The sequence below is a fragment of the Manacus candei genome, unplaced genomic scaffold, assembly GCF_025592945.1.
Source record: "Manacus candei isolate 608988 ecotype Guabito, Panama unplaced genomic scaffold, ASM2559294v1 h1tg000373l, whole genome shotgun sequence".
Lineage (NCBI taxonomy): Eukaryota > Metazoa > Chordata > Aves > Passeriformes > Pipridae > Manacus > Manacus candei.
In genome coordinates this window covers 11,449-29,442 of record NW_026138421.1, presented here as the reverse complement: position 1 = coordinate 29,442, position 17,994 = coordinate 11,449, and the positions used below count along the sequence as shown (strand labels likewise).

General features: G+C 64.5%; 1 protein-coding gene across 1 annotated transcript; it reads right to left on the bottom strand.

The window, feature by feature from the left end:
- Positions 1-786: 786 nt before the first annotated feature.
- Positions 787-16,603, bottom strand: LOC127465369 (liprin-alpha-3-like; the record flags this gene model as incomplete). Its single annotated transcript, XM_051775829.1, has 11 exons — positions 16,578-16,603; positions 11,508-11,799; positions 10,106-10,207; positions 9,045-9,209; positions 8,046-8,120; positions 7,495-7,569; positions 6,618-6,788; positions 5,435-5,581; positions 2,513-2,647; positions 1,004-1,087; positions 787-918 (listed from the first exon to the last, which is right to left on the bottom strand). Coding segments are annotated over exons 2-11 (1,317 nt in total), but the record flags the coding sequence as incomplete, so codon positions are not given.
- Between the last annotated feature and the right edge of the window lie 1,391 nt (positions 16,604-17,994).

Genomic DNA, 17,994 nt, shown 5'->3' with positions numbered 1-17,994 from the left:
GGGGAGAGACCCCCAGAACCGACCAGAGACCCCCCCGAGACCCCCCGGAGCAGCAGGAGCCCTCAAGTCCCTCCCAGGACCCCCAAGAAACCCCCTCAGGACCCTCAAATCCCTCCCGGGACCCCCAAGAAGCCCCCCAGGACCCCCCAAAACCCTTCCAGGACCCCCCAAACCTTCCCAGGACCCCCCAAATCCCTCTCAGGACCCCCCCAAACCTTCCCCAGGACCCCCCAAATCCCTCCCAGGACCCCCTAAATCCCTCTGAGGACCCCCCAAATCTTCTCCAGGACCCCCCAAACTCCCCCCAGGCCCCCCAAAAAAACCCCCAGGACCCCCAAAAAACCCCCCAGGACCCCCCAAATCCCTCCCAGGACCCCCCAAATCTTCCCCAGGACCCCCCAGATTTCTCCCAGGACCACCCAGGACCCCTCCAGATTTTGGGGACCCCCCAAACCTTCTCCTCGAGCTTCAGCCGGAGCCACTTTTTACACTCACAGACCCCCCGGGACCCCCCAAACCCCTCCCAGGACCCCCCAAATTTTTCCCAGGACCCCCCAAATTTCTCCCGAGACCCCTCCCGATTTTGGGGACCCCTCCAGAACCCCTCCAGAATATCCCAAGACTTTCCAGGACCCCCCAAACCTTCTCCTCGAGCTTCAGCCGGAGCCACTTTTCAGAGTCGTGGAGCCCCCAGGACCCCCAAAATTTCCCTCAAGACCCCCCAAATTTTTCCCAGGACCCCCCAAATTCCTCCCGGGACCCCCCTAGATTTGGGGGACCCCCCACCTTCTCCTCCAGGGCCCCCATCCTCTCCTTGAGGTGCAGCTGGAGCCGCTCGTTGCTCTCGCTGAGCAGCCGATCCACCGTCTCCGAGAGCCTCTTGTTGTGCTCGTCGTTCATCTTCTCCCTCTGCCGGGCCTGGGGGGGGCCCCAAAAATTCGGGGGGGGGGGTCCCCAAAAATCCGGGGGGGTCCCCAAAATCCCCAGGATGTCCCCCCCTCACCCTCTGCAGCTCCTGGTTCTTCTCCTGCAGTTGGGCCTCGAGCTGCCGCAGCCGCTCCTCGAAGTTCCCGTGACGTTCCTCGGCCTGGGGGGGGGGGGGGGGGCAATTTTGGGGGGTCCAAGGGGGGTCAAGGGGGTCAGGACCCCTCCCTCAGGACCCCCCAAAAATCCTCCGGGACCCCCCAAAATCTCCTGGGCACCCCAAAACCCCCCAGACCCCAAAAATGCCCCAAGAACAGCCCCAGAATCTCCAAAAAAAGCCCCTCGGGACCCCCCCAAAACCCCTCGAGACCCCCCAAAACCCCCCGAAGAACCCCCAAAGACCCCCCCAAAACTTGCCAAGCCCTGTCAGGATCCCCCCAGGACCCCCCAAAATCCTTCAGGACCCCCCCCCAAAGCCCCCCCGACCCCAAAATGCCCCAAGAAACCCCCTGGAACCAGCCAAAACCCCCTCAGGACCCCCCCAAAACCCCCCAAAGACCCCTCAAAGACCCCCCCCAGGATCCCCTCAAGACCCCCCCAAAATCCCCTGGACACCCCAAAATCCCCCAGACCCAAAAATGCCCCAAGAAACCCCCCCGGAAGCACCAAAAAACTCCTCAAGACCCCCCCCCAAAACCTCCCAACTCCCCCAAAATCCCCCAAGACCCCCTAAATCCCCCCTAAAACCTCCCCAGGACCCCCCAAAACCCCCTCAACCACCCCCCCCCAGACCCTCCAAAACCCCCTCAAGGACCCTCCAAAACTCCCCCCCCCAGGACCCCCAAAATCTCCCAAAACCCCCCTCAAGGACCCTCCCAAGACCCCCCAAATTCTCCCCAGACCCTCCCAAACACCCCCAAATCCCCCCCAGGACCCCCAAAATCTCCCGAAGACGCCCCCAAAACCCCCTCAAGGACCCTCCAAGACCCCCAGGACCCCCCAGGACCCCCCAAAGCCCCTCAAGGACCCTCCCAAGAGCCCCCAAGACCCCCCAGGACACCCCAGGACCCCCCAGGATCCCCCAAAACCCCCCTCAAGGACCCTCCCAAACCCTCCCAAGACCCCCCAAAACCCCCCAAGACCCCCCAAACCCCTTCAAGGACCCTCCCAAGCCCCCCCCAGACCCCCCGAGACCCCCCCAGGACCCCCCAGGACCCCCCAAAGCCCCTCAAGGACCCTCCCCAAGAGCCCCCAAGACCCCCCAGGACACCCCAGGACCCCCAAGATCTCCCAAAACCCCCCCAAAACCCCCTCAAGGACTCTCCCAACCCCCCCCAGGACCCCCAAAACCCCCTCAAGGACCCTCCAATGCCCCCCCCAAGACCCCCAAAATCTCCCCAAAACCCTCTCAAGGACCCTCCCAAGAACCCCCAAGACCCCCCAGGACCCCCAAAATCCCCCTCAAGGACCCTTCCAAGACCCCCCAGGACCCCTCAGGACCCCCCCAAAACCCCCTCAAGGACCCTCCCAAGGCCCCCCAAGACCCCCCAGGACCCTCCAGGACCCCCCAGGACCCCCCAAATGCCACCTTGTTGAGGGCGGCGACCCTCTGGGCGAGCTGGGCCTCGATCTCGGGGAGGGTCTCGGCCTTCTGGAGGGTCTGGTGGAGCTTCGCCTTCGCGTCCTCCAGCCACTCCTGCAGCTGCCGGCCCTTCTCCTCGCTCTGCAGGTGAGACAGGTAAAACACAGGTGAGACAGGTGAGCCAGGTGTGACAGGTGTGACAGGTGTGACACAGCCACTCCTGCAGCTGCCGGCCCTTCTCCTCGCTCTGAAACACAGGTAACACAGGTAACAGGTGAGATACAGGTGTGACAGGTGTGATACAGGTGATACAGGTGTGACACAGCCACTCCTGCAGCTGCCGGCCCTTCTCCTCGCTCTGCAGGTGAGACAGGTGAGATACAGGTGTGACAGGTGAGATACAGGTGTGACAGGTGTGATACAGGTAACCCAGGTGAGCCAGGTGTGACACAGCCACTCCTGCAGCTGCCGGCCCTTCTCCTCGCTCTGCAGGTGAGAGACAGGTGAGATACAGGTGTGACAGGTGAGAGACAGGTGAGACAGGTGAGATACAGGTGTGACAGGTGAGATACAGGTGTGACAGGTGTGATACAGGTGAGACAGGTGAGATACAGGTGAGACAGGTGAGATACAGGTGTGACAGGTGAGATACAGGTGTGACAGGTGAGAGACAGGTGAGACAGGTGAGATACAGGTGAGACAGGTGAGATACAGGTGTGACAGGTGAGATACAGGTGTGACAGGTGAGATACAGGTGTGACAGGTGAGAGACAGGTGAGACAGGTGTGATACAGGTAACCCAGGTGAGTCAGGTGTGACACAGCCACTCCTGCAGCTGCCGGCCCTTCTCCTCGCTCTGGGACAGGTAAAACACAGGTAAAACACAGGTGAGACAGGTGATACAGGTGATACAGGTGTGACAGGTGTGACAGGTGAGATACAGGTGAGACAGGTGAGATACAGGTGTGACACAGCCACTCCTGCAGCTGCCGGCCCTTCTCCTCGCTCTGGGACAGGTGAGACAGGTAAAACACAGGTGAGACAGGTGTGATACAGGTGAGATACAGGTGTGACAGGTGAGAGACAGGTGTGACAGGTGAGAGACAGGTGTGACAGGTGAGATACAGGTGAGACAGGTGAGATACAGGTGTGACAGGTGAGAGACAGGTGTGACAGGTGAGATACAGGTGTGACAGGTGAGAGACAGGTGTGACAGGTGAGATACAGGTGAGACAGGTGTGATACAGGTAACCCAGGTGAGTCAGGTGTGACACAGCCACTCCTGCAGCTGCCGGCCCTTCTCCTCGCTCTGCAGGTGAGAGACAGGTGAGATACAGGTGTGACAGGTGAGAGACAGGTGAGACAGGTGTGATACAGGTGTGACAGGTGAGAGACAGGTGAGACAGGTGTGATACAGGTGTGACAGGTGAGATACAGGTGTGACAGGTGAGATACAGGTGTGACAGGTGAGATACAGGTGAGACAGGTGAGAGACAGGTAACCCAGGTGAGTCAGGTGTGACACAGCCACTCCTGCAGCTGCCGGCCCTTCTCCTCGCTCTGCAGGTGAGACAGGTGAGATACAGGTGTGACAGGTGAGATACAGGTGTGACAGGTGAGATACAGGTGTGATACAGGTGTGACACAGCCACTCCTGCAGCTGCCGGCCCTTCTCCTCACTCTGGGACAGGTAACAGGTGAGATACAGGTGTGACAGGTAACCCAGGTAACCCAGGTAAGACAGGTGTGACAGGTGTGACAGGTGAGATACAGGTGTGCCAGATGTGCCAGGTGTGTCTCCAGGTTTGGGACAGATGTGGCCCAGGTGGGACAGGTGTGCCCAGGTGTATCCCAGCTATCCCAGGTGTATCCCAGGTGTATCCCAGGTGTATCCCAGGTGCCCCCCAGCTATCCCAGGTGTATCCCAGGTGTGTCCCAGGTGTGTCCCAGGTGTATCCCAGGTGTGTCCCAGGTGTGTCCCAGGTGTATCCCAGGTGTGTCCCAGCTATCCCAGGTGTATCCCAGGTGTATCCCAGGTGTGTCCCAGGTGTATCCCAGGTGTATCCCAGCTATCTCAGGTGTACCCCAGGTGTATCCCAGGTGTATCTCAGGTGTATCCCAGCTATCCCAGGTGTATCCCAGGTGTGTCCCAGCTATCCCAGGTGTATCCCAGGTGTATCCCAGGTGTGTCCCACCTATCCCAGGTGTATCCCAGGTGTATCCCAGGTGTATCCCACCTATCCCAGGTGCACTCACCTGTCTGTAGAGGGAGTCCTTGCTGGCCAGCTCATCCCCCGTGTGTCCCAGGTGTATCCCAGGTGTGTCCCAGCTATCCCAGGTGTATCCCAGGTGTGTCCCAGGTGTATCCCAGGTGTATCCCAGCTATCCCAGGTGTATCCCAGGTGTATCCCAGGTGTGTCCCAGCTATCCCAGGTGTATCCCAGGTGTATCCCAGGTGTATCCCATGTGCCCCCCAGCTATCCCAGGTGCCCCCAGGTGTATCCCAGGTGTATCCCAGGTGTATCCCACATATCCCAGGTGCCCCCAGGTGTATCCCAGGTATCCCAGGTGTATCCCAGGTGTACCCCAGGTGTATCCCACATATCCCAGGTGCCCCCAGGTGCGCTCACCTGTCTGTAGAGGGAGTCCTTGCTGACCAGCTCATCCCCCAGCTATCCCAGGTGTATCCCAGCTATCCCAGGTGTGTCCCAGGTGTATCCCAGGTGTATCCCACATATCCCAGGTGTATCCCAGGTGTATCCCACCTATCCCCAGGTGCGCTCACCTGTCTGTAGAGGGAGTCCTTGCTGGCCAGCTCATCCCCCAGCTATCCCAGGTGTACCCCAGGTGTGTCCCAGCTATCTCAGGTGTGTTCCAGCTATCTCAGGTGTACCCCAGGTGCCCCCCAGGTGCCCCCAGGTGCGCTCACCTGTCTGTAGAGGGAGTCCTTGCTGGCCAGCTCGTTCTCCAGGCGGTCGTTGGCGTCGTGCAGGGAGGTGGCCTCGCGCTGGGCGCTCAGGTAGCGCCGCTCCAGCGTCGTGATCCGCTCCTCCATGTCCTCCCGCTGGGCCAGCGCCTGCGACGGGACACCGGGGGGGATTTGGGGGATTTGGGGGGCATTGGGGACATTGGGGGACATTGGGGGGGATTGGGGGCGTTGGGGGCGTTGGGGGGGACATTGGGGGCACATTGGGGACATTGAGGGGATTGGGGGGACATTGGGGACATTGGGGGGACATTGGGGGAACATTGGGGACATTGGGGGACATTGGGGGGGCATTGGGGGGACATTGGGGGGACATTGGGGGACATTGGGGACATTGGGGGACATTGGGGGGACATTGGGGGGACATTGGGGGGACATTGGGGACATTGGGGACATTGGGGGACATTGGGGGGACATTGGGGGGACATTGGGGGACATTGGGGGACATTGGGGGGACATTGGGGACATTGGGGACATTGGGGACATTGGGGGGACATTGGGGGGACATTGGGGGGACATTGGGGACATTGGGGACATTGGGGACATTGGGGGGGACATTGGGGGGACATTGGGGGGACATTGGGGACATTGGGGACATTGGGGACATTGGGGACATTGGGGGACATTGGGGGGACATTGGGGACATTGGGGACATTGGGGGACATTGGGGGGGACATTGGGGGGACATTGGGGGGACATTTTCTCCCATTTTTTCCCCATTTTCCCCCATTTTCTCCCCGTTTCCCGGGTTTTTCCATGTCCTACCTCCTTGAGGTCCCTCTGCAGTTTGGCCCCCGCCTCGTGTGCCCGGGCCAGCTCCCAGTTTGTCCCAGTTTGTCCCAGTTTGTCCCAGTTTCTCCCAGTTTCTCCCAGTTTAACCCATTTTTTTGCCGTTTTTTCCCATTTTTCCCCATTTTCTCCCCGTTTCCCGGGATTTTCCCGTGTCCCACCTCCTTGAGGTCCCTCTGGAGTTTGGCCCCCACCTCGTGTGCCCGGGCCAGCTCCCAGTTTGTCCCAGTTCCTCCCAGTTTGACCCAGTTTTCCCCCATTTTCTCCCATTTTCTCCCATTTTTTCCCCACTTTTCCCCATTTTCTCCCCGTTTCTCGGGGTTTTTCCATGTCCTACCTCCTTGAGGTCCCTCTGGAGTTTGGCTCCCGCCTCGTGTGCCCGGGCCAGCTCCCTCTGGGCCGCGTTGGCCTCGTCCTGGAGCCTCTGGAGCTGCCGGCACAGGGCGGCCACGCGCTGCCGGCCCAGCGACGCCTCCAGCTCCGCCTCCCGGCGCCGCTCGGGGGGGCCCTGGGGGGGTCAGGGGGGGTATCTGTGACCTCTGACCCCTGACTTCCACCCCCCTGACCCCCACACCCCCCCAAAACCCCTCTGACCCCCCCGGGATTGACACCCCTGACTGTGACCCCTCTGTGACCCCCCCCCCAGGACACCTTGACCCCCCCCCATGACCCCTCGTGAGCCCCCCCATGACCCCCATGACCTCCCCATGACCCCCCACGATGCCTCTGTGACCCCCATGACCCGCCTGTGACCCCCATGACCCCCCATGATGTCTCCGTGACCCCCATGACCCTCTGACCCCCATGACCCCCCCATGACCCCTCACAATCCGCCTGTGACCCCCATGACCCCCATGACCCCCCATGACCCCCTATGATGCCTCTGTGACTCCCCATGACCCTCCTGTGACCCCTGTGACCCCCATGACCCCCATGACCCCCCCTGCCCCCACCCTGCTCCCCCCTGACCCCCTCATGACCCCTCAGGATACCTCTGTGACCCCCTGTGACCCCATGACCCCTCATGCCCCCCTGTGACCCTCTGACCCCCCCATGCCCCCCCACGATGCCTCTGTGACCCCCATGACCCGTCATGACCCCCATGACTCCTCATGACCCCCATGACCCTCCTGTGACCCCCATGACCCCCCATGATGTCTCCGTGACCTCCCATGACCCTCTGACCCCCCTGTGACCCCCTGACCCCCCCGTACCGGGCTGTCCCCGTCACTGGGCGAGTCCTCGATGCCGGAGCGGCGACGGGAGAGCTGCTCCCGCAGGGACAGCGACTGGGGGGACAGGGGGACACGTGTCACCCCCCCAGGGGACAGGGGGACACCCCCAGGGGACAGGGGGACACCCCCAGGGGACAGGGGGACACCCCAGGGGACAAGAGACACGTGTGGGGAGAGCTGCTCCCGCAGGGACAGGGACTGCGGGGACAGGGGGACATGGGGACACCCCCAGGGGACATGGGGACATGGGGACACCCCCAGGGGACAGGGGGACATGGGGACACCCCCAGGGAAATGGGGACACCCCCAGGGGACATGGGGACACCCCCAGGGGACATGGGGACACGTGTGGGGAGAGCTGCTCCTGCAGGGACAGGGACTGGGGGGACAGGGGGACATGGGGACGCGTGTCACCCCCCCAGGGGACAGGGGGACACCCCCAGGGGACAGGGGGACACTTGTCACCCCCCCAGGGGACAGGGGGACACCCCCAGGGGACAGGGACACAGGGACAGGGGTCCAGGTGTCACCTCCTGGTTGGACACCTCCAGCTCCTCCTCCAGCACGGCCACGCGCTCCAGGGCCACCCGCAGCCGCTCCCGCACCTGGGGGGACACCGGGGGGACATCGGGGGGACATTGGGGACACCCAGGGACCCCCAGGACACCCAGAGACACCCAGAGACCCCCAGGGACCCCCAGAGACCCCCGGGACACAGGGGTGACACCAGGGCCACCCGCAGCCGCTCCCGCACCTGGGGGACACTGGGGGGACATCGGGGGGACATCAGGGACACCCAGGGACCCTCAGAGACCCCCCAGAGTCTCGAGACCCCCTGAGACTCCCAGGGACCCCCAGGGACACCAGGGGACACCTGGGTGACATCAGGGACCCAAAAAGACCCCCAGGGACCCCCAAGGGACCCCCGTGACACCCAGGGCCACCCAGAGTCCCCCCGGGCCACCTGGGTGACATCAGGACCCCAAAAAGATCCCCAGGGACCCCCAGGGACCCCCAGGGCCACCTGGGTGACACCAGGGACCCCAAAAAGACCCCCAGGGACCCCCAGGGACACCACGGGGACAGCTGGGTGACATCAAGGACCCCCAGAGACACCCACGGACCCCTAGAGACCCCCCAGAGCCCTGAGACCCCCAGGGACCCCCAGGGACACCCAGGGCCACCCAGAGTCCCCCAGGGCCACCCGGGTGACATCAGGGACCCAAAAAGACCCCCAGGGACACCCAGGGACCCCCGTGACACCCAGGACCACCCAGAGTCCCCCAGGGCCACCTGGGTGACATCAGGGACCCCAAAAAGACCCCCAGGGACCCCCAGGGACACCAGGGGACACCTGAGTGACACCAGAGACCCCCCCAAGACCCCCAGGGACCCCTGTAACACCCAGGGCCACCCAGAGTCCCCCAGGGCCACCTGGGTGACATCAGGACCCCAAAAAGACCCCCAGGGACACTGGAGACCCCCGAGACCCCCCAAGACCCCCCGAGACCCCCTGAGCCCCCCCGAACCTTCTCGTCCAGCGCCTTGTGGTGCTCGAAGAGGGACTTGAGGGCCTTGAGCACCTCGACCTCCGAGGAGACCCCCGAGGGCGACTGCGCCTGGCGCTTCACCACCGTCATCCGCAGAGACCGCTCGTGCCGCGACACCAGGTGCTCCAGGTGCTCCAGCAGGAGCTGGGGACATCATTGGGGACATTGGGGACATTGGGGACATCGGGGACATTGGGGACATTGGGGGGATTGGGGGCGTTGGGGGCGTTGGGGGGATTGGGGGCGTTGGGGACATTGGGGGGATTGGGGACATTTGGGACACCAGGTGCTCCAGGTGCTCCAGGAGGAGCTGGGGATGGAGGGACATTGGGGACATCGGGGACATTGGGGACATTGGGGACATTGGGGACATTGGGGGGATTGGGGGGATTGGGGACATTGGGGACACCAGGTGCTCCAGGTGCTCCAGGAGGAGCTGGGGACATTGGGGGGACATTGGGGACATTGGGGACATTGGGGACATTGGGGACATCGGGGACATTGGGGACATTGGGGGGATTGGGGGCGTTGGGGACATTGGGGGGATTGGGGACATTTGGGACACTAGGTGCTCCAGGTGCTCCAGCAGGAGCTGGGGATGGAGGGACATTGGGGACATTGGGGACATTGGGGGGATTGGGGACATTGGGGACATTGGGGACATTGGGGACACCAGGTGCTCCAGGTGTTCCAAGAGGAGCTGGGGATGGAGGGGACATTGGGGACATTGGGGGGACATTGGGGGGACATTGGGGGGACATTGGGGACATTGGGGACATTGGGGGGACATGGGGGACATTGGGGGGACATTGGGGGTGTTGGGGGCGTTGGGGACATTGGGGGGACATTGGGGACATTGGGGGGACATTGGGGGACATTGGGGGACATTGGGGGGACATGGGGGACATTGGGGGGACATTGGGGGGACATTGGGGGGACATTGAGGGGATTGGGGACATTGGGGACATCGGGGGGACATTGGGGACATTGGGGGGACAGTGCCAGGTGCCAGGGTCAGTGCCAGGGCCGGTGCCACTCACGCGGGTGTTGTTCCTCTCGGCCTTGAGCTCGGCGATCTCCTCCTCGCGCTCCAGCAGCTGCTCCCGGCACACGTTGAGCTCCTTCGTCAGCGCCGCCAGCTCCTGGCACGGGCACGGGGCCGGTTAGCCACGCCCACACACAGACCACGCCCCCTTAGCCACACCCTGTTAGCCACGTCCACACACAGACCACGCCCCCTTAGCCACGCCCCTAAACAAACCACACCCCCTTAGTCATACCCCCTGAGTCACACCCTAACATAAACCACGCCCCCTTAGCCACACCCCATTAGTCACACCCTAACACAAACCACGCCCCCTTAGCCACACCCCGCTAGTCACACCCTAACAAAAGCCACGCCCCCTTAGCCACGTCCCCCACAAGCCACGCCCCTTAGCCATACCCCTTAAACCACACCCTAACATAAACCACACCCCTTAAACCACACCTCAAAATAAACCACACCCCTTAGCCACACCCCCTTAGCCACACCCTAACATAAACCACGCCCCCTTAGCCACACCCCTTTAGTCACACCCTAACACAAACCACGCCCCCTTAGCCACACCGTTTAGTCACACCCCAACATAAACCACACCCCTTAAACCACACCTCAACATAAACCACGCCCCCTTAGCCACACCCCCTTAGTCACACCTCTTTAGTCACACCCTAACACCAACCACGCCCCCTTAGCCACACCCCTTTAGTCACACCCTAACACAAACCACGCCCCCTTAGCCACACCCCTTTAGTCACACCCTAACACAAACCACGCCCCCTTAGCCACACCCCTTTGCTCCCCCACATCTCCCCACCTGACCGCACCCCGCCCTTACCTGCCCAGCCCAACCGCCACTGACCACACCCACTCTGACCACACCCACTCTGCAAGTCCCGCCCACCCTTTCTAGCCCCGCCCACCCTTCTAGCCCCGCCCACCTGCGGGAGGGCGCAGTTGAGCTGCCTCTGCAGGAGATCCCTCTCATGGGCCAGGTACAGGTGAGCCCCGACCACACCCACTCTGACCACACCCCCTCTGCGAGCCCCGCCCTCCTTCCACGAGCCCCGCCCACCCTTTGTAGCCCCGCCCACCTGCGGGAGGGCGCAGTTGAGCTGCCTCTGCAGGAGATCCCTCTCATGGGCCAGGTACAGGTGAGCCCCGACCACACCCACTCTGACCACACCCCCTCTGCGAGCCCCGCCCTCCTTCCACGAGCCCCGCCCACCCTTTGTAGCCCCGCCCACCTGCGGGAGGGCGCAGTTGAGCTGCCTCTGCAGGAGATCCCTCTCGTGGGCCAGGTACAGGTGAGCCCCGACCACACCCACTCTGACCACACCCCCTCTGCGAGCCACACCCTCCTTCCACAAGCCCCGCCCCCTTTCACAAGCCCCGCCCACCTGCGGGAGGGCGCAGTTGAGCTGCCTCTGGAGCAGGTCCCTCTCGTGGGCCAGGTCCCGGAGCCTCAGGTGCGCCGTCTGCAGCCCCTCCTGGGTGTCCCGCAGCGTCTCCAGGAGCCGCTCCCGCTCCCGCAGCATCTGCACCATCAGCTGCTCCAGCCCCGGCTCCTCCGCCGCCCCCGAGCCCCGCCGGGGGTCCTCGCTGATGGTGGGCAGCACCTCGCACATCATCCTGCCGGGGCCCGGGCACTCCTGGGCACACCTGGGCACACCTGGGCACACCTGGGCACACCTGGGTGGGACAGGATAATGGTCAGCATCATGAGCTCCATGACCTGACCCCCCCGGGGGTCCTGGCTGATGGTGGGCAGCACCTCGCACATCATCCTGCCAGGGCCCAGGCACACCTGGGCACACCTGGGCACAGCCGGGCACACCTGGGCACACCTGGGCACACCTGGGTGGGACAGGAGATGGGATTGGTACAGGGAACACCATGAGCTGTTTTGGTTCTGACCCCCCCGGGGGTCCTGGTTGAAGGTGGGCAGCACCTCCCACATCATCCTGAGGGCACCCGGGCACACCTGGGCACACCTGGGCACACCTGGGTGGGACGGGACACAAAGTGAGCACAGGGAACACCATGAGATGCTCCAACTCTGGGGGTTTGGGGGTCCCTGATCCCCCCGGGGGTCCTGGCTGAAGGTGGGCAGCACCTCCCACATCATCCTGGTGGGGCCCGGGCACAGCTGGGCACTCCTGGGCACAGCTGGGCACACCTGGGCACAGCTGGGCACACCTGGGCACACCTGGGTGGGATAGGATAATGGTCAGCACCATGAGCTTCACCAGCTCTGGGGGTTTGGGGGTCCTGAAACCCCCCCGGGGGTCCTGGCTGATGGTGGGCAGCACCTCGCACATCATCCTGCTGGGGCCCGGGCACTCCTGGGCACACCTGGGCACACCTGGGTACACCTGGGCACACCTGGGTGGGATAGGATAATGGTCAGCATCATGAGCTCCATGACCTGATCCCCCCGGGGGTCCTGGCTGATGGTGGGCAGCACCTCCCACATCATCCTGAGGGCGCCTGGGCACACCTGGGCACACCTGGGCACACCTGGGCACACCTGGGTGGGACAGGAGATGGGATTGGTATGGGGAACACCATGAGCTGGTTTGGTTCTGACCCCCCCGGGGGTCCTGGCTGATGGTGGGCAGCACCTCCCACATCATCCTGAGGGCACCCGGGCACACCTGGGCACACCTGGGGGACACCTGGGCACACCTGGGTACACCTGGGCACACCTGGGGGACACCTGGGGGACACCTGGGTACACCTGGGTACACCTGGGCACACCTGGGGGACACCTGGGGGACACCTGGGTACACCTGGGCACACCTGGGGGACACCTGGGCACACCTGGGGGACACCTGGGTACACCTGGGCACACCTGGGTACACCTGGGCACACCTGGGCACACCTGGGTACACCTGGGCACACCTGGGTATGCCTGGGCACACCTGGGCACACCTGGGCACACCTGGGTGGGATGGGGGATGGGATGGGGGGCAATGAGAGGGGCACTGGGGGTACTGGGGTGCACTGGGAGGTTACTGGGGGGGTGCTGGGGGGGGTATTGGGGTATAACGGGGGTGGGATGGGGTGCACTGGGGGGTACTGGGATGCACTGGGATGCACTGGGATGCACTGGGATGCACTGGGGTGCACTGGGATGCACTGGGATGCACTGGGGGGTACTGGGATGCACTGGGATGCACTGGGGTGCACTGGGATGCACTGGGATGCACTGGGGGGTACTGGGATGCACTGGGATGCACTGGGGGGTACTGGGATGCACTGGGGTGCACTGGGATGCACTGGGATGCACTGGGGGGTACTGGGATGCACTGGGATGCACTGGGGGGTACTGGGATGCACTGGGATGCACTGGGATGCACTGGGATGCACTGGGGTGCACTGGGGTGCACTGGGGGGTACTGGGATGCACTGGGATGCACTGGGATGCACTGGGATGCACTGGGATGCACTGGGGGGTACTGGGATGCACTGGGATGCACTGGGATGCACTGGGGTGCACTGGGGTGCACTGGGATGCACTGGGGGGTTACTGGGATGCACTGGGATGCACTGGGGGGTTACTGGGATGCACTGGGATGCACTGGGGGGTTACTGGGATGCACTGGGATGCACTGGGGGGTTACTGGGATGCACTGGGATGCACTGGGGGGTTACTGGGATGCTCAGAAAGAGGCCTGGGGGGTGGGATGCAGATGCCGGGGGTGGGATGGGGGGGTCGGGGGTGGAATGAGGGGTCGGGATGGAGATGCCGGGATGGGATGGGACCGGGATGGGGTCGGGGGTGGGATGGGGGGGTCGGGACTGGGATGGGGGGTCAGGATGGAGATTCCGGGTTGGGATGGGATTGGGATGGGGCCGGGATGGGGCCGGGGGTGAGATGGGGGGGGTCAGGATGGGGATGGGGGTGGGATGGGGATAGGGGTGGGATGGGGGGGTCAGGGGTAGGATGGGGGAGTTGGGATGGGGATACCGGATTGGGATGGGGCCAGGAAGGGGCTGGGGGGGTCAGGTGTGGGATGGGACCGGGATGGGACCGGGATGGGGCCAGGATGGGGTTGGGGGTGGGATGGGGGGGTCAGGATGGGGATGCTGGGGGTGGGATGGGGTCGGGATGGGATCGGGATGGGACCGGGATGGGGCCAGGGGTGGGATGGGGGGGTCGAGGCCGTGATGGGGATGCCGGGTGTGGGATGGGACCGGGATGGGACTGGGATGCCAAGGATGGGATGGGGGGCTCGGGGATGGAATGGGGATGCTGGGTTGGGATGGGGTCGGGATGGGGATGGGGTGGTCAGGATGGAGATTCTGGGTTGGGATGGGGCCAGGATGGGACCAGGGGTGGGGGGGGGGGTCAGGATGGAGATGCCGGGTTGGGATGGGACGGGGATGGGGATGGGGGTGGGATGGGGATGCGGGGGGTAGGATGGGACTGGGATGGGACCGGGATGGGACTGGGGATGGGGTCAGGGGTGGGATGGGGATGGGACCGGGATGGGGATGGGACCAGGATGGGGATGGGGGTGGGATGGGGATGGGATGGGGATGCCGGGGCCGTGATGAGGATGTCGGGGGTGGAATGGGGGGGTCAGAGGTGGGATGGGACCAGGGTGAGACCGGGATGGGACTGGGATGGGGTCGGGGGTGGGATGGGGGTTCAGGATGGAGATGCCGGGGGTGGGATGGGGCCGGGATGGGGATGGGGTCGGCATGGAGGGGTCAGGTGTGGGATGGGACCAGGATGGAACCGGGATGGGACCGGGATGGGGTCAGGGGGGGGATGGAGGGGTCGGGATGGAGATGCCGGGTTGGGATGGGGCCGGGATGGGGATGAGGGTGGGATGGGGATGCCGGGGCTGTGATGAGGATGTCGGGGGTGGAATGGGGGGGTCAGAGGTGGGATGGGACCAGGGTGAGACCGGGATGGGACTGGGATGGGGTCGGGGGTGGGATGGGGGTTCAGGATGGAGATGCCGGGGGTGGGATGGGGCCGGGATGGGGCTGGGATGGGGCTGGGATGGGGCTGGGATGCCAGAGGGTGGGATGGGGGGGTCAGGGGTGGGATGGGGGTGGGATGGGGGGGTCGGGGGTGGGATGGGGCCGGGCTGGGGATGGAGATGCCGGAGATGGGATGGGACTGGGATGGGGTCGGGATGGGGCCGGGGGTGGGATTGGGATGCCAAGGATGGGATGAGGATGCCGAGGGTGGGATTGGGGGGTCAGAGGTGGGATGGGGTTGGGATGGGGCTGGGGGTGGGATGGAGATGTGGGGGGGTGGGATGGGGGGGTCGGGGGTGGGATGGGGATGGGATGGGGATGGGATGGAGATGTGGGGGGTGGGATGGGGATGCTGGGAGTGGGATGAGGGGGGTCAGGATGGAGATGCCAGGTTGGGATGAGACCGGGATGGGGCCGGGATGGGAAGGGGATACCAGGGATGGGATGTGGATGCCCGGGTTGGGATGTGGATGCCGGGATTGGGATGGGGATGCCGGGGACGTGCTGAGGATGCCGGGGTTGGGATGTGGATACCAGGGTTGGGATGTGGATTCCGGGGTTGGGATGTGGATGCCGGAGTTGGGATGTGGATGCTGGGGATGTGCTGAGGATGCCGGGGTTGAGATGAGGATGCCGGGGATGGGATGTGGATACCAGGGATGGGATGTGGATACCAGGGTTGGGATGAGGATGCCGGGGTTGGGATGTGGATGCCGGGGTTGGGATGTGGATACCAGGGATGGGATGTGGATACCAGGGTTGGGATGTGGATACCAGGGATGGGATGTGGATACCAGGGATGGGATGTGGATACCAGGGTTGGGATGTGGATACCAGGGATGGGATGTGGATACCAGGGTTGGGATGTGGATACCAGGGATGGGATGTGGATACCAGGGATGGGATGTGGATACCAGGGATGGGATGGGGATACCAGGGATGGGATGTGGATACCAGGGTTGGGATGTGGATACCAGGGATGGGATGTGGATACCAGGGATGGGATGTGGATGCCGGGGATGGGAAGAGGATTTCGGGGTTGGGATGGAGATGCCGGGGATGTGCTGTGGATGCCGGGGTTGGGAAGGGGATACCAGGGATGGGATGTGGATGCCGGGGGTGGGATGTGGATACCAGGGATGGGATGAGGATGCCGGGGATGGGATGTGGATACCAGGGATGGGATGTGGATACCAGGGATGTGCTGAGGATGCCGGGGATGGGAAGGGGATTCCGGGGTTGGGATGTGGATGCCGGGGTTGGGATGAGGATGCCGGGGTTGGGATGTGGATACCAGGGTTGGGATGAGGATGCCGGGGACGTGCTGAGGATGCCGAGGATGTGCTGTGGATGCCGGGGTTGGGATGAGGATGCCGGGGTTGGGATGAGGATGCCGAGGATGTGCTGTGGATGCCGGGGGTGCGCCGTGGGGGTCTCGCCGTGGGGGGGGTGGGCTCAGGCCCCGCTCCTACCTGTGCTCCGAGCGGCGCTGCGGCAGCTCCGGCGTTGGGAGGCGGCCCGGCGGGGAGGGGGGGGCCCCGGTGCCGGTGGGGCCGGGGCCGGGGGGGGGCGGGGGGGTCTCTGCCCGTCGCCCCCGCACCCGTCGAGGCCCCCAGGGCGCCCCGGGCCCGCCCGAGCCCCGCGCTCGCCGCCCGACCCCCCCCCCCCGCCGGGAGCAGGTATCGACCCCCCCCCCCTTCCCCAAAACGCGTCGCGGGCCCTTTAAGAGCGGCGCTGATTGACGGCCCGGCCGGCCAATGGGAGCGCGCGCTCGGCCCCGGTCGGGCTCAAGCCCCGCCCCCGCGCCGGGTGGGAGGAGGGGGGCGGGGCCGAAGCGGGAGCGGCCAATGGGGGGCGGCGGGGGGCGGGGCCAAGGTGGGGTGATGTCATCGGGCGGGGGCGGGGGCGGCGGCGCATGCGCGCGTTGCCATGGCGACGGCACCGCCCCCTCCTCTCCCCCCCCCCCCCTCCCCGTTGCCATGGAGATGACGGACCGTCCCCATCCTTGAGGGTCTCCATGGAAACGGCTCCCCCTCCCCCCCTCCCCCTCCGCCATCATCACCCCCCCCCAGGGTTGCCGTGGCAACCGCCCCCGCGTTGCCATGGAAACGGCAGCGCTTCCTCTCCGGGGGATGGAGCGGCCCAGCGACCCCCCCCCGTTGCCATGGAAACGGGATTCCCACCACCCCCCCGTTACCGTGGTGATGGACCGCCCCATCCCCCCCTGTTGCCATGGAAACGGGAGCCTCCTCCCCTTCCCGCGTTGCCATGGAGACAGGATCGCCACCCCCCCTCTGGTTGCCATGGAGATGGACCACCCCCCTCCACCTGTTGTTGCCATGGAAACCGCCCTCTCCGGCTGTGTTGCCATGGCAACGGGATTCCCCGCCCCCCCCGGTTACCATGGAGACGGACCACCCCAGCCACTGGGTCACCATGGAAACGGGATCCCCCTCGCCCCCCTGGTTGCCATGGAAACCCACACCTGTTGCCATGGCAACCGAATGGACCGCCCACCTGCGTCACCATGGAAACGGCCCCGTCCGTGTGTTGCCATGGAAACGGGATTCCCAACCCCGTTGCCATGGAAACCGACTCCTCCCACCCGCGTTGCCATGGAAACAGGATTCCCCTCCCCCTCCCCGGTTGCCATGGAGACGCGCGGCCCATCCCGCCCCGTTGCCATGGAAACAGACCCCTCTCCCCCCCATCACCCCCCTACCTGTTGCCATAGCAACAACCCCGCCCTCCCTTTTCCCCTCCCCCCAAGACGCCCCCAGACCCCTCCCCCTGGCACGAGGGGGGGTCACGTGACCCCCAGGTGACCCCCAGGTGACCCCCAGATGACCCAGATCCCCCCCCCCAAAACCCCAACCCCCCCCGGACCCC